Genomic DNA, 21763 nt, shown 5'->3' with positions numbered 1-21763 from the left:
TTCCATGTTTCGAACCTCTCCTGTGACTCCAGTTATAGATTCCGATGCTTCACTCAGGTTTACTGTATACCTTGCACATTCTTATTGACGATGAAACAAAGAAATTGCATCGGAATTAAATTCAAAAGGCACAATGCGACTTAAGTACAAGAGGAATGACACTCTAACTTTCTATGATTTGAACGTCTCCTGTGAGTCCAGTTTTAGATTCCGATGCTTCACTTCAGGTCTACTGTATACATTGCACCTTCATATTGACGATGAAACACAGATATTGCATCCGAATTTAATACAAAACGCACAATACCGACTTAAGTACAAGAGGAGTGACACTCAAACTCTCTATGATTTGAACCTGTCCTGTGAGTCCAGTTTTAGATTCTGATGCTTCACTTCAGGTTTAGTGTATCCCTTGGACTTTCTTATTGACGGTGAAACACAGAAATTGCATCCGAATTAACCCTGCTGTTCTGTTCACTTTTACTTGACATATATACTGTTCGGGTCAATATGACCCGACATATCAAAATGCTTTAGAAACATAAATTTTGGTACAGTTTTAGCTATCGACATTGTTGTTCTATTCCAGTACCTTGTTAGTAATAATAATAATAATAATAATAATAATAATAATGGTAATAATAATAATAATAACAATGCATACAACTTTATTGAGGGATATTTTTCATTTAAATATGCACATAAATTTGAAACAACAGACAGTTTCCATTACAGGCATTCAACTTAGAAAGCACTACAGTTTTTCCATACTTCTATTCTTATTGTTGACAGTTTAGACGTAAGTATTGACATTTTCTAACAACAGACAGTTGTCATTACAGATATTCATCTTAGAGCACACTACAGTACAGAACACACTACAGTTTTTTTATTACATTCCAACATAGAAAGCACTACAACTTTAGAATCCTCTCTTCTTACTGATTGTAGTTTAGGCACAAGTATTCACATAAATTTGAAACAACAGAATTTTCAATACAATCATCTTATAAAATACTACAGTTCTTTTCTTACTGCTTGCACTGTGGACACAAGTAGGTTACATGTTTCTTGCAAATATGTTTACTACATTTTCCACACACCATGTTTGTTTTATTGTCATTACTTGATGGACAGAACTTACAGCGTGCACGTTTTGTAGATTTTCTTGTTGTTACCGATTCTGACACACCACCCACATCATTCGGGTTTTGGATGCTTGTGACCATTCTCAAAGAATCTTCTGTTCTTGGGAAATGCGTTCTTGATGCAATATGTTCTTTTATCAGTGACTTTCCAAGTTCCTCCAAGAATATTCTCCTTCTAGTCAATTTGCTTGCATTCCAATTAGGGTCAACCGAAATCCACAAAACGTATGCATTATAAGCAGAAACATCAAGAATATTGTAGAAAACTATCATTGGCCACCTATTACTTTTTCGTTTGCATGTATATGTACCTAATAACTGATCAAGCGTGTCTACAGCACCTTTGGTTGAATTATAGTCCAAAATCATTTTTGGCTTCTTATCAGCCCTGTCACTGATTTCCGCATCATGGTGGAGAGTGCTCATAAGTACAACATTCTTGTGTCTCTTAGGAATATAATTAACCACAGTAGTGTCATTTGTGAAGTAAAATGAAGAGCTGTGTACCTCCTTGTTGGTCATTTTGTGTGGAAGCTCCGGCTTATTTTTCCGTATAGTTCCCAACATAGTCAATTTCCTTTTCAGAAGCAGCTGCCCCAAATTGTACGACGTAAAAAAGTTGTCACACGTGATATTCTGACCACGTAACTCAGAAGTGAGATCAGATACCACCCTCATTCCCTGATTTCTTTCTGGTGCCGCTCCACTCACCTTTCCTGTATAAATTTGGGCTTTCAGTACGTATGAAGTTTTGCTGTCACACATGGTCCATATTTTGATCCCATATTTTGCCGGTTTACTTGGGATATACTGCTTGAATGGACAGCGACCTCTAAATGCTACTAACTGCTCGTCAACAGTAACATTTTCTCCTGGATTATACAGTTTAGGAAGGACCTCTACCCACTTCTCCCAAATACTACGAATTGCGGCAAGTTTGTCAGTACGTCGTCTTTCCTCTCTAGTAGATTTCTTGTCAAATCGCAGGACACGTGATATCTTACAGAATGTTTCATGAGACATGGTTGCTCGAAATATGTTTCGCCCAGTATCTTTATCCCACAAACTTTTTGTAGACTCCCCATGAGATCGATATACACCCGCTAGGAGTAAGAGTCCTAAGTATGCATGGAAAACAGAACCATCAATATCTGTCCACTGTTCACCATAAACTCGCTGCCCTTCAATATTTGTCATCTCTATTATTTCATTTTGAAGCGCTGTGTGAAATACTGCTTCAAATGAACATTTTACATCAGATATTCTGCTGACTGCATACCTGGTAACTCCTGGGGTACTCTTGATGATGTTCGAAGCTGGTAGGCGACCATGTTGTGCTGGTGGATGCAACTGCCATTCTATATTCCCATTTTTAGAAAGAAAAGTCTCTACACTATTTTGTATGGGCTGTGGACTGTCGTAACTGTCATCGGAACACTCGCTTTCAGATGCATTGCTGATGTGATCTTCAAACTCAGAAAGTGATCCTTCATCTGGTGAGGCATTTACTATTTCTTCCAACTCACGATCATTCAATGGTCTCATCGCCATGGTGTCACAAGTCAAACTGGGCAGAAACAAAGCATTCCAATTATTGAGAACTGCCAATTATTATTTCCTGGGGAAAGCAACAAACAAGCCCATTGTTGTGAACGCATGGAGCTTTAGGTGATTGTTGAGAGTAAGTTGGAATGATGCAGTCACTATTCCCACACAACACAACAAAAATAATTTTCGCCATTTCCAGATTTTAGAAATAAATACGAGTTACACTAAACATATTTGTGTCGGGTCATTATGACCCGAACATTACATATGCAACTATTACAGTTGAAGCCCAAACTTCTTAAACTTTTTTAAAACCTTTTAAAACACATGCTGCTCATCCATTTTCAGACAAAGTCACAAAGTTTCATAAATATATATTGGTATTTACATAATGTAAAATAACGTTCATATTCGTTTCGGGTCATATAGACCCGAACAGAACTGCTGTTCTGTTCACTTTTACTTGACATATATACTGTTCGGGTCAATATGACCCGACATATCAAAATGCTTTAGAAACATAAATTTTGGTACAGTTTTAGCTATCGACATTGTTGTTCTATTCCAGTACCTTGTTAGTAATAATAATAATAATAATAATAATAATAATAATGGTAATAATAATAATAATAACAATGCATACAACTTTATTGAGGGATATTTTTCATTTAAATATGCACATAAATTTGAAACAACAGACAGTTTCCATTACAGGCATTCAACTTAGAAAGCACTACAGTTTTTCCATACTTCTATTCTTATTGTTGACAGTTTAGACGTAAGTATTGACATTTTCTAACAACAGACAGTTGTCATTACAGATATTCATCTTAGAGCACACTACAGTACAGAACACACTACAGTTTTTTTATTACATTCCAACATAGAAAGCACTACAACTTTAGAATCCTCTCTTCTTACTGATTGTAGTTTAGGCACAAGTATTCACATAAATTTGAAACAACAGAATTTTCAATACAATCATCTTATAAAATACTACAGTTCTTTTCTTACTGCTTGCACTGTGGACACAAGTAGGTTACATGTTTCTTGCAAATATGTTTACTACATTTTCCACACACCATGTTTGTTTTATTGTCATTACTTGATGGACAGAACTTACAGCGTGCACGTTTTGTAGATTTTCTTGTTGTTACCGATTCTGACACACCACCCACATCATTCGGGTTTTGGATGCTTGTGACCATTCTCAAAGAATCTTCTGTTCTTGGGAAATGCGTTCTTGATGCAATATGTTCTTTTATCAGTGACTTTCCAAGTTCCTCCAAGAATATTCTCCTTCTAGTCAATTTGCTTGCATTCCAATTAGGGTCAACCGAAATCCACAAAACGTATGCATTATAAGCAGAAACATCAAGAATATTGTAGAAAACTATCATTGGCCACCTATTACTTTTTCGTTTGCATGTATATGTACCTAATAACTGATCAAGCGTGTCTACAGCACCTTTGGTTGAATTATAGTCCAAAATCATTTTTGGCTTCTTATCAGCCCTGTCACTGATTTCCGCATCATGGTGGAGAGTGCTCATAAGTACAACATTCTTGTGTCTCTTAGGAATATAATTAACCACAGTAGTGTCATTTGTGAAGTAAAATGAAGAGCTGTGTACCTCCTTGTTGGTCATTTTGTGTGGAAGCTCCGGCTTATTTTTCCGTATAGTTCCCAACATAGTCAATTTCCTTTTCAGAAGCAGCTGCCCCAAATTGTACGACGTAAAAAAGTTGTCACACGTGATATTCTGACCACGTAACTCAGAAGTGAGATCAGATACCACCCTCATTCCCTGATTTCTTTCTGGTGCCGCTCCACTCACCTTTCCTGTATAAATTTGGGCTTTCAGTACGTATGAAGTTTTGCTGTCACACATGGTCCATATTTTGATCCCATATTTTGCCGGTTTACTTGGGATATACTGCTTGAATGGACAGCGACCTCTAAATGCTACTAACTGCTCGTCAACAGTAACATTTTCTCCTGGATTATACAGTTTAGGAAGGACCTCTACCCACTTCTCCCAAATACTACGAATTGCGGCAAGTTTGTCAGTACGTCGTCTTTCCTCTCTAGTAGATTTCTTGTCAAATCGCAGGACACGTGATATCTTACAGAATGTTTCATGAGACATGGTTGCTCGAAATATGTTTCGCCCAGTATCTTTATCCCACAAACTTTTTGTAGACTCCCCATGAGATCGATATACACCCGCTAGGAGTAAGAGTCCTAAGTATGCATGGAAAACAGAACCATCAATATCTGTCCACTGTTCACCATAAACTCGCTGCCCTTCAATATTTGTCATCTCTATTATTTCATTTTGAAGCGCTGTGTGAAATACTGCTTCAAATGAACATTTTACATCAGATATTCTGCTGACTGCATACCTGGTAACTCCTGGGGTACTCTTGATGATGTTCGAAGCTGGTAGGCGACCATGTTGTGCTGGTGGATGCAACTGCCATTCTATATTCCCATTTTTAGAAAGAAAAGTCTCTACACTATTTTGTATGGGCTGTGGACTGTCGTAACTGTCATCGGAACACTCGCTTTCAGATGCATTGCTGATGTGATCTTCAAACTCAGAAAGTGATCCTTCATCTGGTGAGGCATTTACTATTTCTTCCAACTCACGATCATTCAATGGTCTCATCGCCATGGTGTCACAAGTCAAACTGGGCAGAAACAAAGCATTCCAATTATTGAGAACTGCCAATTATTATTTCCTGGGGAAAGCAACAAACAAGCCCATTGTTGTGAACGCATGGAGCTTTAGGTGATTGTTGAGAGTAAGTTGGAATGATGCAGTCACTATTCCCACACAACACAACAAAAATAATTTTCGCCATTTCCAGATTTTAGAAATAAATACGAGTTACACTAAACATATTTGTGTCGGGTCATTATGACCCGAACATTACATATGCAACTATTACAGTTGAAGCCCAAACTTCTTAAACTTTTTTAAAACCTTTTAAAACACATGCTGCTCATCCATTTTCAGACAAAGTCACAAAGTTTCATAAATATATATTGGTATTTACATAATGTAAAATAACGTTCATATTCGTTTCGGGTCATATAGACCCGAACAGAACAGCAGGGTTAATTCCGATGCAATTTCTGTGTTTCATCGTCAATAAGAAGGTCCAAGGGATACAGTAAACCTGAAGTGAAGCATCGGAATCTAAAACTGGACTCACAGGAGAAGTTCAAATCATAGAAAGTTAGAGTGTCAGTGCTCTTGTACTTAAGTCGGCATTGTGCCTTTATATTAAATCCGGATGCAATTTCTGTGTTTCACCGTCAATAAGAAAGTCCAAGGGATACAGTAAACCTGAAGTGAAGCATCGGAATCTAAAACTGGACTCACAGGACAGGTTCAAATCATAGAGAGTTAGAGTGTCATTCCTCTTGTACTTAAGTCGGTATTGTGCGTTTTGTATTAAATTCGGATGCAATATCTGTGTTTCATCGTCAATAAGAAGGTGCAATGTATACAGTAGACCTGAAGTGAAGCATCGGAATCTAAAACTTGACTCACAGGAGACGTTCAAATCATAGAAAGTTAGAGTGTCATTCCTCTTGTACTTAAGTCGCATTGTGCCTTTTGAATTTAATTACGATGCAATTTCTTTGTTTCATCGTCAATAAGAAGGTGCAAGGTATACAGTAAACCTGTAGTGAAGCATCGGAATCTAAAACTGGACTCACAGGAGAGGTTCGAAACATGGAAAGTGAGAGTGTCAGTCCTCTTTTACTTAAGTCGGCATTGTGCTTTTTGAATTTAATTTCGATGCAATTTCTGTGTTTCATCGTCAATAAGAAGGTCCAAGGGATACAGTAAACCTGAAGTGAAGCATCGGAATCTAAAACTGGACTCACAGGAGGGGTTCAAATCATAGAAAGTGAGAGTGTCAGTCCTCTTTTACAAAGTCGGCATTGTGCTTTTTGAATTTAATTCCGATGCAATTTCTGTGTTTCATCGTCAATAAGAATGTCCAAGCGATACAGTAAACCTGAAGTGAAGCATCGGAATCTAAAACTGGACTCACAGGAGAGGTTCAAATCATAGATAGTGAGAGTGTCAGTCTTCTTGTAATTAAGTCGGCATTATGCCATTTGTATTAAATTCAGATACAATTTCCGTGTTTCATCGTCAATAAGAAAGGATAGATTGCATGCAACCGGTGGTGGAGTGTTCATCGCTGTTAGTAGTAGTTTATCCTGTAGTGAAGTAGAAGTGGATAGTTCCTGTGAATTATTATGGGTGGAGGTTACACTAAACAACCGAACTAGGTTAATAATTGGCTCCTTTTACCGACCTCCCGACTCAGCAGCATTAGTGGCAGAGCAACTGAGAGAAAATTTGGAATACATTTCACATAAATTTTCTCAGCATGTTATAGTCTTAGGTGGAGATTTCAATTTACCAGATATAGACTGGGGCACTCAGATGTTTAGGACGGGTGGTAGGGACAGAGCATCGAGTGACATTATACTGAGTGCACTATCCGCAAATTACCTCGAGCAATTAAACAGAGAACCGACTCGTGGAGATAACATATTGGACCTACTGATAACAAACAGACCCGAACTTTTCGAATCTGTATGTACAGAGCAGGGAATCAGTGATCATAAGGCCGTTGCAGCATCCCTGAATATGGAAGTTAATAGGAATATAAAAAAAAGGGAGGAAGGTTTATCTGTTTAGCAAGAGTAATAGAAGGCAGATTTCAGACTACCTAACAGATCAAAACGAAAATTTCTGTTCCGACACTGACAATGTTGAGTGTTTATGGAAAAAGTTCAAGGCAATCGTAAAATGCTTTTTAGACAGGTACGTGCCGAGTAAAACTGTGAGGGACGGGAAAAACCCACCGTGGTACAACAACAAAGTTAGGAAACTACTGCGAAAGCAAAGAGAGCTCCACTCCAAGTTTAAACGCAGCCAAAACCTCTCAGACAAACAGAAGCTAAACGATGTCAAAGTTAGCGTAAGGAGGGCTATGCGTGAAGCGTTCATTGAATTCGAAAGTAAAATTCTATGTACCGAATTGACAGAAAATCCTAGGAAGTTCTGGTCTTACGTTAAATCAGTAAGTGGCTCGAAACAGCATATCCAGACACTACGGGATGATGATGGCATTGAAACAGAGGATGACTCGCGTAAAGCTGAAATACTAAACACCTTTTTCCAAAGCTGTTTCACAGAGGAAGACCGCACTGCAGTTCCTTCTCTAAATCCTCGCACAAACGAAAAAATGGCTGACATCGAAATAAGTGTCCAAGGAATAGAAAAGCAACTGGAATCACTCAATAGAGGAAAGTCCACTGGTCCTGACGGGATACCAATTCGATTCTACACAGAGTACGCGAAAGAACTAGCCCCCCTTCTAACAGCCGTGTACCGCAAGTCTCTAGAGGAACGGAGGGTTCCAAATGATTGGAAAAGAGCACAGATAGTCCCAGTCTTCAAGAAGGGTCGTCGAGCAGATGCGCAAAACTATAGACCTATATCTCTTACGTCGATCTCTTGTAGAATTTTAGAACATGTTTTTTGCTCGCGTATCATGTCATTTCTGGAAACCCAGAATCTACTATGTAGGAATCAACATGGATTCCGGAAACAGCGATCGTGTGAGACCCAACTCGCCTTATTTGTTCATCAGACCCAGAAAATATTAGATACAGGCTCCCAGGTAGATGCTATTTTTCTTGACTTCCGGAAGGCGTTCGATACAGTTCCGCACTGTCGCCTGATAAACAAAGTAAGAGCCTACGGAATATCAGACCAGCTGTGTGGCTGGATTGAAGAGTTTTTAGCAAACAGAACACAGCATGTTGTTATCAATGGAGAGACGTCTACAGACGTTAAAGTAACCTCTGGCGTGCCACAGGGGAGTGTTATGGGACCATTGCTTTTCACAATATATATAAATGACTTAGTAGATAGTGTCGGAAGTTCCATGCGGCTTTTCGCGGATGATGCTGTAGTATACAGAGAAGTTGCTGCATTAGAAAATTGTAGCGAAATACAGGAAGATCTGCAGCGGATAGGCACTTGGTGCAGGGAGTGGCAACTGACCCTTAACATAGACAAATGTAATGTATTGCGAATACATAGAAAGAAGGATCCTTTATTGTATGATTATATGATAGCGGAACAAACACTGGTAGCAGTTACTTCTGTAAAATATCTGGGAGTATGCGTACGGAACGATTTGAAGTGGAATGATCATATAAAACTAATTGTTGGTAAGGCGGGTACCAGGTTGAGATTCATTGGGAGAGTGCTTAGAAAATGTAGTCCATCAACAAAGGAGGTGGCTTACAAAACACTCGTTCGACCTATACTTGAGTATTGCTCATCAGTGTGGGATCCGTACCAGGTCGGGTTGACGGAGGAGATAGAGAAGATCCAAAGAAGAGCGGCGCGTTTCGTCACTGGGTTATTTGGTAACCGTGATAGCGTTACGGAGATGTTTAATAAACTCAAGTGGCAGACTCTGCAAGAGAGGCGCTCTGCATCGCGGTGTAGCTTGCTCGCCAGGTTTCGAGAGGGTGCGTTTCTGGATGAGGTATCGAATATATTGCTTCCCCCTACTTATACTTCCCGAGGAGATCACGAATGTAAAATTAGAGAGATTAGAGCGCGCACGGAGGCTTTCAGACAGTCGTTCTTCCCGCGAACCATACGCGACTGGAACAGGAAAGGGAGGTAATAACAGTGGCACGTAAAGTGCCCTCCGCCACACACCGTTGGGTGGCTTGCGGAGTATCAATGTAGATGTAGATGTAGAAGGTCCAAGGGATACTGGAAACCTGAAGTGAAGCATCGGAATCCAAAACTGGACTCACAGGAGAAGTTCAAATCATAGAATGTTAGAGACTCACTCCTCTTGTACTTACGTCGGTATTGTGCCTTTTGTATTGAATTCGGATGCCATTTCTTTGTTTCATCGTCAATAAGAAGGTCGAAGGGAGACAGTAAACCTGAAGTGAAGCATCGGAATCTGAAACTGGACTCACAGGAGAGGTTCATATCATAGAAACTGAGAGTGTCAGACCTCTTGTACTTAAGTCGGCATTGTGACAATTGTATTAAATTCGGATGCAATTTCTGTGTTTCATCGTCAGTAAGAAGGTCCAAGGGATACAGTAAAACTGAAGTGAAACATCGGAATCTAAATCTGGACTCACAGGAGAGGTTCAAATCATAGAAAGTTAGAGTGTCACTCCTCTTGTCCTTGAGTCGGTATTGTGCCTTTTGTATTGAATTCGGATGCAATTTCTGTGTTTCATCGTCAATAACAAGGTCCAAGGGATATAGTAAACCTGAAGTGAAGCATCGGAATCTAAATCTGGCCTCACAGGAGAAGTTCAAATCATAGAAAGTTAGAGTGTCAGTCCTGTTGTCCTTATGTAGCCATTGTGCCTTTTGTATTAAATTCGTATGCAATTTCTGTGTTTCACCGTCAATAAGAAAGTCCAAGGGATACAGTAAACCTGAAGTGAAGCATCGGAATCTAAAACTGGACTCACAGGAGACGTTCAAATCATAGAAAGTTAGAGTGTCATTCCTCTTGTACTTAATTTGCATTGTGCCTTTTGAATTTAATTCCGATGCAATTTCTTTGTTTCATCGTCAATAAGAAGGTGCAAGGTATACAGTAAACCTGAAGTGAAGCATCGGAATCTAAAACTGGACTCACAGGAGAGGTTCGAAACATGGAAAGTGAGAGTGCCAGTCCTCTTTTACTTAAGTCGGCATTGTTCTTTTTGAATTTAATTCCGATGCAATTTCTGTATTTCATCGTCAATAAGAATGTCCAAGCGATACAGTAAACCTGAAGTGAAGCATCGGAATCTAAAACTGGATTCCCAGGAGAGGTTCAAATCATAGAAAGTGAGAGTGTTAGTCCTCTTGTACTTAAGTCGGTATTGTGCTTTTTGTATTAAATTCGGATGCAATTTCTGTGTTTTATCGTCAATAAGAAGGTCCAAGGGATACAGTAAACCTTAAGGGAAGCGTCGGAATCTAAAACTGGACTCACAGGAGAGGTTCAAATCATAGAAAGTGAGAGTGTTAGTCCTCTTGTACTTAAGTCGGCATTGTGCCATTTGTATTAAATTCGGATGCAATTTCTGTGTTTCATCGTCAATAAGAATGTCCAAGGGATACAGTAAACCTGAAGTGATGCATCGGAATCTAAAACTGGACTCACAGGAGAGGTTCAAATCATAGAAAGTTAGAGTGTCAGTCCTCTTCTACTTAAGTCTGCATTGTGCCTTTTGTATTAAATTCCGATGCAATTTCAGTGTCTCATCGTCAATAAGAAGGTCCAAGGGATACTGGAAACCTGAAGTGAAGCATCGGAATCTAAAACATGTCTCACAGGAGAGGTTCAAATCAAAGAAAGTGAGAGTGTCAGTCCTCTTGTACTTAAGTCGGCATTGTGCCATTTGTATTAAATTCGGATGCAATTTCTGTGTTTCATCGTCAATAAGAAGGTCCAAGGGATACAGAAAACCTGAAGTGAAGGATCGGAATCTAAAACTGGACTCACAGAAGAGGTTCAAATCATAGATAGTGAAAGTGTCAGTCTTCTTGTAATTAAGTCGGCATTATGCCATTTGTATTAAATTCAGATACAATTTCCGTGTTTCATCGTCAATAAGAAGGTCCAAGGGATACTGGAAACCTGAAGTGAAGCATCGGAATCCAAAACTGGACTCACAGGAGAAGTTCAAATCATAGAAAGTTAGAGAATCACTCCTCTTGTACTTACGTCGGTATTGTGCCTTTTGTATTGAATTCGGATGCCATTTCTTTGTTTCATCGTCAATAAGAACGTCGAAGGGAGACAGTAAACCTGAAGTGAAGCATCGGAATCTGAAACTGGACTCACAGGAGAGGTTCAAATCATAGAAAGTTTGAATGTCAGTCCTCATGTACTTAATTCGGCATTGTGTGTTTTGTATTAAATTCGGATGGAATTCCTGTGTTTCATCGTCAATAAGGAGGTGCAAGGCATACAGTAAACCTGAAGTGAAGCAACGGAATCTAAAACTGGACTCACAGGAGTGGTTCAAATCATAGAAACCGAGAGTGTCAGTCCTCTTGTACTTAAGTCGACATCGTGCCATTTGTATTAAATTGGGATGCAATTTCAGTGTTTCATCTTCAATAAGAAGGTCCAATCTATACAGTAAACCTGAAGTGAAGCATCGGAATCTAAAACTGGACTCACAGGAGAGGTTCAAATCATAGAAAGTGAGAGTGTTAGTCCTATTGTACTTAAGTTGGTATTGTGCCTTTTGTATTAAATTCGGAAGCAATGTCTGTGGTTCATCGTCAATAAGAATGTCCAAGGGATACAGTAAACCTGAATTAAAGCATCGGAATCTAAGACTGGATGCACAGGAGAGGTTCAAATCATAGAAAGTTAGAATGTCAGTCCTCTTGTACTTCAGTCGGCATTGTGCGTTTTCAATTTCATTCCGATGTAATTTCTGTGTTTGATCGTCAATAAGAAGGTCCAAAGGATACAGAAAACCTGAAGTGAAGCATCGGAATCTAAAACTAGATTTACAGGAGAGGTTCAAATCAAAGAAAGTGAGAGTGTCAGTCCTCTTGTACTTAAGTCGGCATTGTGCCTTTTGAATTTAATTCCGATGCAATTTCTGTGTTTTATCGTCAATAAGAATGCCCAAGGGATACAGTAAACCTGTAATGAAGCAACGGAATCTAAAACTGGACTCACAGGAGAGGTTCAAATCATAGAAAGTGAGAGTGTCATTCCTCTTTTACTTAAGTCGGAATTGTGCCTTTTGAATTTAATTCCGATGCAATTTCTGTGTGTCAACGTCAATAAGAAGGTCAAAGGGATACAGTTAACCTGAAGTGAAGCATCGGAATCTAAAACTGGACTCACAGAAGAGGTTCATATCATAGAACGTTAGAAAGTCAGTCCTCTTGTACTTAAGTCGGCATTGTGCGTTTTGAATTTAATTCCGATGCAATTTCTGTGTTTCATCGTCAATAAGAAGGTGCAAGGTATACAGTAAACCTGAAGTGAAGCATCCGAATCTAAAACTGGACTCACAGGAGAGGTTCAAATCATAGAAAGTGAGAGTGTCAGTCCTCTTGAACTTACGTCGGCATTGTGCCTATTGTATTGAATACCGATGCAATTTCTGTGCTTCATCGTCAATAAGAAGGTCCAAGGGATACAGTATACCTGAAGTTAAGCATCGTAATCTAAAACTGGACTCACAGGAGAGGTTCAAATCAAAGAAAGTGAGAGTATCAGTCCTGTTGTACTTAAGTCGGCATTGTGCCTATTGAATTTGATTCCGATGCAATTTCTGTGTTTTATCGTCAATAAGAACGTCCAAGGGATACAGTAAACCTGAAGTGAAGCAACGGAATCTAAAACTGGACTCACAGGAGAGGTTCAAATCATAGAAAGTGAGAGTGTGAGTCCTCTTTTACTTAAGTCGGAATTGTGCCTTTTGAATGTAATTCCGATGCAATTTCTGTGTGTCATCGTCAATAAGAAGGTCAAAGGGATACAGTAAACCTGAAGTGAAGCATCGGATCTAAAACTGGACTCACAGGAAAGATTCAAATCATAGATAGTTAGAGTGTCAGTCCTCTTGTACTTAAGTCAGTATTGTGCCTCTTGTATTAAATTCGGATGCAATTTCTGTGTTTCATCGTCAATAAGAAGGTCCAAGGGACACAGTAATCCTCAAGTGAAACATCGGAATCTAAAACTGGACTCACAGGAGAGGTTCGAATCATAGAAAGTTAGAGTGTCAGTCCACTTTTACTTAAGTCGACATTGTGCCTTTTGTATTAAATTTCGAAGCAATTTCTGTGTTTCATCGTCAATAAGAAGGTGCAAGGTACACAGTAAACCTGAAGTGAAACATCGGAATCTAAAACTGGACTCACAGGAGAGGTTCAAATCATAGAAAGTTAGAGTGTCACTCCTCTTGTACTTGAGTCGGTATTGTGCCTTTTGTATTGGATTCGGATACAATTTCTGTGTTTCATCGTCAATAACAAGGTCCAAGGGATATAGTAAACCTGAAGTGAAGCATCGGAATCTAAAACTGGACTCACAGGATAAGTTCAAATCATAGAATGTTAGAGTGTCAGTCCTCTTGTACTTATGTAGGCATTGTGCCTTTTGTATTAAATTCGGATGCTATTTCTGTGTTTCACCGTCAATAAGAAAGTCCAAGGGATACAGTAAACCTGAAGTGAAGCATCGGAATCTCAAACTGGACTCACAGGAGAGGTTCAAATCATAGAGAGTTTGAGTGTCACTCCTCTTGTACTTAAGTCGGTATTATGCCTTTTGTATTAAATTCGGATGAAATATCTGTGTTTCATCGTCAATAAGAAGGTACAATGTATACAGTAGACCTGAAGTGAAGCATCGGAATCTAAAACTGGACCCACAGGAGAGGTTCAAATCATAGAAAGATAGATTGTCATTCCCCTTGTACTTAAGTCGCATTGTGCCTTTTGAATTTAACTCCGATGCAATTTCTTTGTTTCATCGTCAATAAGAAGGTGCAAGGTATACAGTAAACCTGGAGTGAAACATCGGAATCTAAAACTGGACTCACATTAGAGCTTCGAATCATGGAAAGTGAGAGTGTCAGTCCTCTTTTACTTGAGTCGGTATTGTGCCTTTTGTATTAAATTCCGATGCAATTTCAGTGTCTCATCGTCAATAAGAAGGTGCAAGGGATACAGAAAACCTGAAGTGAAGCTTTGGAATCTAAAACTGGATTCACAGGAGAGGTTCATATCAAAGAAAGTGAGAGTGTCAGTCCTCTTGTACTTAAGTCGGCATAGACCTTTTGAATTTAATTCCGATGCAATTTCTGTGTTTTATCGTCAGTAAGAACGTCCAAGGGGTACAGTAAACCTGAAGTGAAGCAACGGATTCTGAAACTGGACTCACAGGAGAGGTTCAAATCATAGAAAGTGAGAGTGTCAGTCCTCTTTTACTTAAGTCGGAATTGTGCCTTTTTAATTTAATTCCGATGCAATTTCTGTGTGTCATCGTCAATAAGAAGGTCCAAGGGATACAGTTAACCTGAAGGGAAGCATCGGAACCTAAAACTGGACTCACAGGAGAGGTTCATATCATAGAAAGTTAGAATGTAAGTCCACTTGTACTTATGTCGGCATTGTGCCTTTTGTTCCAAATTCGGATGCAATTTCTGTGTTTCATCGTCAATAAGAAGGTCGAAGGGATACAGTATACCTGAAGTGAAGCATCGGAATCTAAAACTGGACTCGCAGGAAAGATTCAAATCATAGATAGTTAGAGTGTCAGTCCTCTTGTACTTAAATCAATATTGTGCCTCTTGTATTAAATTCGGATGCAATTTCTGTGTTTCATCGTCTATAAGAAGGTCCAAGGGACACAGTAAACCTTAAGTGAAAAATCGGGATCTACAACTGGACTCACAGGAGAGGTTCAAATCATAGAAAGTTAGAGTGTCAGTCCACTTTTACTTAAGTCGACATTGTGCCTTTTGTATTAAATTTCGATGCAATCTCTGTGTTTCATCGTCAATAAGTAGGTGCAAGGTACACAGTAAACCTGAAGTGAAGCATCGGAATCTAAAACTGGACTCACAGGAGAGGTTCAAATCATAGAAACTGAGGGTGTCAGTCTTCTTGTACTTAAGTCGGCATTGTGCCATTTGTATTAAATTCGGATGCAATTTCTGTGTTTCATCGTCAATAAGAAGGTCCAAGGTATACAGTAAACCTGAAGTGAAGCATCGGAATCTAAAACTGGACTCACAGGAGAAGTTCAAATCATAGAAAATTAGAGTGTCAGTCCTCTTGTACTTAAGTCAGCATTGTGCCTTTTGTATTAAATTCGGATGCTATTTCTGTGTTTCTCCGTCAATAAGAAAGTCCAAGGGATACAGTAAACCTGAAGTGATGCATCGGAATCTAAAACTGGACTCACATTAGAGGTTCAAATCATAGACAGTTAGAGTGTCTCTCCTCTTGTACTTAAGTCGGTATTGTGCCTTTTGTATTATATTTGGCTGCAATATCTGTGTTTCATCGTCAATAAGAAGGTGCAATGTATACAGTAGACCTGAAGTGAAGCATCGGAATCTAAAACTGGACTCACATTAGAGGTTCAAATCATAGAAAGGTAGAGTGTCATTCCTCTTGTACTTAAGTCGCATTGTGCCTTTTGAATTTAATTCCGATGCAATTTCTTTGTTTCATCGTCAATAAGAAGGTGCAAGGTATACAGTAAACCTGAAGTGAAGCATGGGAATCTAAAACTGGACTCACATGAGAGGTTCGAATCATGGAAAGTGAGAGTGTCAGTCCTCTTTTACTTAAGTCGGCATTGTGCCTTTTGTATTAAATTCCGATGCAATTTCAGTGTCTCATCGTCAATAAGAAGGTGCAAGGTATACAGTTAACCTGAAGTGAAGCATCGAAATCTAAAACTGGACTCACAGGAGAGGTTCAAATCAAAGAAAGTGAGAGTGTCAGTCCTCTTGTACTTAAGTCAGCATTGTGCCATTTGTATTAAATTCGGATGCAATTTCTGTGTTTCATCGTCAATATGAAGGTCCAAGGGATACAGTTAACCTGAAGTGAAGCAACGGAACCTAAAACTGGACTCACAGGAGAGGTTCATAACTTAGAAAGTTAGAGTGTCAGTCCTCTTGTACTTAAGTCGGCATTGTGCCTTTTGTATGAAATTCGGATGCAATTTCTGTGTTTCACCGTCTATAAGAAGGTCCAAGGGACACAGTAAAACTTAAGTGAAACCTCGGGATCTACAACTGGACTCACAGGAGGGGTTCAAATCATAGAAAGTTAGAGTGTCACTCCTCTTGTACTTGAGTCGATATTGTGTCTTTTGTATTGAATTCGGATGCAATTTCGTTGTTTCATCGTCAATAACAAGGTCCAAGGGATATAGTAAACCTGAAGTGAAGCATCGGAACCTAAAACTGGACTCACAGGAGAAGTTCAAATCATAGAAAGTTAGAGTGTCAGTCCTCTTGTACTTAAGTCGGCATTGTGCCTTTTGTATGAAATTCGGATGCAATTTCTGTGTTTCACAGTCAATAAGAAAGTCCAAGGGATACAGTAAACCTGAAGTGAAGCATCGGAATCTAAAACTGGACTCACAGGAGAGGTTCAAATCATAGAAAGGTAGAATGTCATTCCTCTTGTACTTAAGTCGCATTGTGCCTTTGAATTTAATTCCGATGCAATTTCTTTGTTTCATCGTCAATAAGAAGGTGCAAGGTATACAGTAAACCTGAAGTGAAGCATCGGAATCTAAAACTGGACTCACAGGAGAGGTTCAAATCATAGAAAGTGAGAGTGTTAGTCCTCTTGTACTTAAGTCGGCATTGTGCCATTTGTATTAAATTCGGTTGCAATTTCAGTGTTTCATCGTCAATAAGAAGGTGCAATGTATACAGTAGACCTGAAGTGAAGCATCGGAATCTAAAACTGGACCCACAGGAGAGGTTCAAATCATAGAAAGATAGATTGTCATTCCCCTTGTACTTAAGTCGCATTGTGCCTTTTGAATTTAACTCCGATGCAATTTCTTTGTTTCATCGTCAATAAGAAGGTGCAAGGTATACAGTAAACCTGAAGTGAAGCATCGGAATCTAAAACTGGACTCACATTAGAGCTTCGAATCATGGAAAGTGAGAGTGTCAGTCCTCTTTTACTTGAGTCGGTATTGTGCCTTTTGTATTAAATTCCGATGCAATTTCAGTGTCTCATCGTCAATAAGAAGGTGCAAGGGATACAGAAAACCTGAAGTGAAGCATCGGAATCTAAAACTGGATTCACAGGAGAGGTTCATATCAAAGAAAGTGAGAGTGTCAGTCCTCTTGTACTTAAGTCGGCATAGACCTTTTGAATTTAATTCCGATGCAATTTCTGTGTTTTATCGTCAGTAAGAACGTCCAAGGGATACAGTAAACCTGAAGTGAAGCAACGGATTCTGAAACTGGACTCACAGGAGAGATTCAAATCATAGAAAGTGAGAGTGTCAGTCCTCTTTTACTTAAGTCGGAATTGTGCCTTTTTAATTTAATTCCGATGCAATTTCTGTGTGTCATCGTCAATAAGAAGGTCAAAGGGAGACAGTAAACCTGAAGTGCAGCATCGGAATCTAAAACTGGACTCACAGGAGAGGTTCAAATCATACAAAGTTAGAGTGTCAGTCCTCTTTTACTTAAGTCAGCATTGTGCCTTTTGTATTAAATTCCGATGCAACTTCTGTGTTTCATCGTCAATAAGAAGGTGCAAGGTATACAGTAAACCTGAAGTGAAGCATCGGAATCTAAAACTGGACTCACATCAGAGGTTCAAATCATAGAAAGTGAGAGTGTCAGTCCTCTTGTACTTAAGTCGGCATTGTGCCATTTGTATTAAATTCGGATGCAATTTCTGTGTTTCATCGTCAATAAGAAGGTCCAAGGGATACAGTTAACCTGAAGGGAAGCATCGAAACCTAAAACTGGACTCACAGGAGAGGTTCATATCATAGAAAGTTAGAATGTAAGTCCACTTGTACTTATGTCGGCATTGTGCCTTTTGTTCCAAATTCGGATGCAATTTCTGTGTTTCATCGTCAATAAGAAGGTCGAAGGGATACAGTATACCTGAAGTGAAGCATCGGAATCTAAAACTGGACTCGCAGGAAAGATTCAAATCATAGATAGTTGGAGTGTCAGTCCTCTTGTACTTAAATCAATATTGTGCCTCTTGTATTAAATTCGGATGCAATTTCTGTGTTTCATCGTCTATAAGAAGGTCCAAGGGACACAGTAAACCTTAAGTGAAACATCGGGATCTACAACTGGACTCACAGGAGAGGTTCAAATCATAGAAAGTTAGAGTGTCAGTCCACTTTCACTTAAGTCGACATTGTGCCTTTTGTATTAAATTTCGATGCAATCTCTGTGTTTCATCGTCAATAAGTAGGTGCAAGGTACACAGTAAACCTGAAGTGAAGCATCGGAATCTAAAACTGGACTCACAGGAGAGGTTCAAATCACAGAAACTGAGGGTGTCAGTCTTCTTGTACTTAAGTCGGCATTGTGCCATTTGTATTAAATTCGGATGCAATTTCTGTGTTTCATCGTCAATAAGAAGGTCCAAGGTATACAGTAAACCTGAAGTGAAGCATCGGAATCTAAAACTGGACTCACAGGAGAAGTTCAAATCATAGAAAGTTAGAGTGTCAGTCCTCTTGTACTTAAGTCGGCATTGTGCCTTTTGTATTAAATTCGGATGCTATTTCTGTGTTTCACCGTCAATAAGAAAGTCCAAGGGATACAGTAAACCTGAAGTGATGCATCGGAATCTAAAACTGGACTCACATTAGAGGTTCAAATCATAGACAGTTAGAGTGTCTCTCCTCTTGTACTTAAGTCGGTATTGTGCCTTTTGTATTATATTCGGCTGCAATATCTGTGTTTCATCGTCAATAAGAAGGTGCAATGTATACAGTAGACCTGAAGTGAAGCATCGGAATCTAAAACTGGACTCACATTAGAGGTTCAAATCATAGAAAGGTAGAGTGTCATTCCTCTTGTACTTAAGTCGCATTGTGCCTTTTGAATTTAATTCCGATGCAATTTCTTTGTTTCATCGTCAATAAGAAGGTGCAAGGTATACAGTAAACCTGAAGTGAAGCATGGGAATCTAAAACTGGACTCACATGAGAGGTTCGAATCATGGAAAGTGAGAGTGTCAGTCCTCTTTTACTTAAGTCGGCATTGTGCCTTTTGTATTAAATTCGGATGCAATTTCAGTGTCTCATCGTCAATAAGAAGGTGCAAGGTATACAGTTAACCTGAAGTGAAGCATCGAAATCTAAAACTGGACTCACAGGAGAGGTTCAAATCAAAGAAAGTGAGAGTGTCAGTCCTCTTGTACTTAAGTCAGCATTGTGCCATTTGTATTAAATTCGGATGCAATTTCTGTGTTTCATCGTCAATATGAAGGTCCAAGGGATACAGTTAACCTGAAGTGAAGCAACGGAACCTAAAACTGGACTCACAGGAGAGGTTCATAACTTAGAAAGTTAGAGTGTCAGTCCTCTTGTACTTAAGTCGGCATTGTGCCTTTTGTATGAAATTCGGATGCAATTTCTGTGTTTCACCGTCTATAAGAAGGTCCAAGGGACACAGTAAAACTTAAGTGAAACCTCGGGATCTACAACTGGACTCACAGGAGGGGTTCAAATCATAGAAAGTTAGAGTGTCACTCCTCTTGTACTTGAGTCGATATTGTGTCTTTTGTATTGAATTCGGATGCAATTTCGTTGTTTCATCGTCAATAACAAGGTCCAAGGGCTATAGTAAACCTGAAGTGAAGCTTCGGAATCTAAAACTGGACTCACAGGAGAAGTTCAAATCATAGAAAGTTAGAGTGTCAGTCCTCTTGTACTTAAGTCGGCATTGTGCCTTTTGTATGAAATTCGGATGCAATTTCTGTGTTTCACAGTCAATAAGAAAGTCCAAGGGATACAGTAAACCTGAAGTGAAGCATCGGAATCTAAAACTGGACTCACAGGAGAGGTTCAAATCATAGAAAGGTAGAATGTCATTCCTCTTGTACTTAAGTCGCATTGTGCCTTTGAATTTAATTCCGATGCAATTTCTTTGTTTCATCGTCAATAAGAAGGTGCAAGGTATACAGTAAACCTGAAGTGAAGCATCGGAATCTAAAACTGGACTCACAGGAGAGGTTCAAATCATAGAAAGTGAGAGTGTTAGTCCTCTTGTACTTAAGTCGGCATTGTGCCATTTGTATTAAATTCGGTTGCAATTTCAGTGTTTCATCGTCAATAAGAAGGTGCAATGTATACAGTAGACCTGAAGTGAAGCATCGGAATCTAAAACTGGACCCACAGGAGAGGTTCAAATCATAGAAAGATAGATTGTCATTCCCCTTGTACTTAAGTTGCATTGTGCCTTTTGAATTTAACTCCGATGCAATTTCTTTGTTTCATCGTCAATAAGAAGGTGCAAGGTATACAGTAAACCTGAAGTGAAGCATCGGAATCTAAAACTGGACTCACATTAGAGCTTCGAATCATGGAAAGTGAGAGTGTCAGTCCTCTTTTACTTGAGTCGGTATTGTGCCTTTTGTATTAAATTCCGATGCAATTTCAGTGTCTCATCGTCAATAAGAAGGTGCAAGGGATACAGAAAACCTGAAGTGAAGCATCGGAATCTAAAACTGGATTCACAGGAGAGGTTCATATCAAAGAAAGTGAGAGTGTCAGTCCTCTTGTACTTAAGTCGGCATAGACCTTTTGAATTTAATTCCGATGCAATTTCTGTGTTTTATCGTCAGTAAGAACGTCCAAGGGATACAGTAAACCTGAAGTGAAGGAACGGATTCTGAAACTGGACTCACAGGAGAGATTCAAATCATAGAAAGTGAGAGTGTCAGTCCTCTTTTACTTAAGTCGGAATTGTGCCTTTTTAATTTAATTCCGATGCAATTTCTGTGTGTCATCGTCAATAAGAAGGTCAAAGGGAGACAGTAAACCTGAAGTGCAGCATCGGAATCTAAAACTGGACTCACAGGAGAGGTTCAAATCATACAAAGTTAGAGTGTCAGTCCTCTTTTACTTAAGTCAGCATTGTGCCTTTTGTATTAAATTCCGATGCAACTTCTGTGTTTCATCGTCAATAAGAAGGTGCAAGATATACAGTAAACCTGAAGTGAAGCATCGGAATCTAAAACTGGACTCACATCAGAGGTTCAAATCATAGAAAGTGAGAGTGTCAGTCCTCTTGTACTTAAGTCGGCATTGTGCCATTTGTATTAAATTCGGATGCAATTTCTGTGTTTCATCGTCAATAAGAAGGTCCAAGGTATACAGTAAACCTGAAGTGAAGCATCGGAATCTAAAACTGGACTCACAGGAGAAGTTCAAATCATAGAAAGTTAGAGTGTCAGTCCACTTTTACTTAAGTCGACATT

General features: G+C 39.2%; 2 protein-coding genes across 2 annotated transcripts; both read right to left on the bottom strand.

Annotated features, from left to right (window-relative positions):
* Nucleotides 1–1144: 1144 nt before the first annotated feature.
* Nucleotides 1145–2699, bottom strand: LOC124757575 (piggyBac transposable element-derived protein 4-like; the record flags this gene model as incomplete). The annotated part of the gene is made up of 1 exon (XM_047249073.1): nucleotides 1145–2699. A coding segment is annotated over exon 1 (1555 nt), but the record flags the coding sequence as incomplete, so codon positions are not given.
* Nucleotides 2700–3706: 1007 nt separating this feature from the next.
* Nucleotides 3707–5374, bottom strand: LOC124757574 (piggyBac transposable element-derived protein 4-like). The gene has a single exon (XM_047249072.1). The coding sequence runs from the start codon at nucleotides 5372–5374 to the stop codon at nucleotides 3707–3709; it is 1668 nt and encodes a 555-aa protein (XP_047105028.1).
* Nucleotides 5375–21763: the final 16389 nt, after the last annotated feature.

This window comes from Schistocerca piceifrons, unplaced genomic scaffold (assembly GCF_021461385.2).
Source record: "Schistocerca piceifrons isolate TAMUIC-IGC-003096 unplaced genomic scaffold, iqSchPice1.1 HiC_scaffold_558, whole genome shotgun sequence".
Lineage (NCBI taxonomy): Eukaryota > Metazoa > Arthropoda > Insecta > Orthoptera > Acrididae > Schistocerca > Schistocerca piceifrons.
This window is presented reverse-complemented; position numbering and strand designations above follow the sequence as displayed.

What these genes read in the sequence shown, in the direction of transcription:
- LOC124757574 (XM_047249072.1), bottom strand. Translation starts at nt 5,374, where the DNA reads ATGGCGATGAGACCATTGAATGATCGTGAGTTGGAAGAAATAGTAAAT.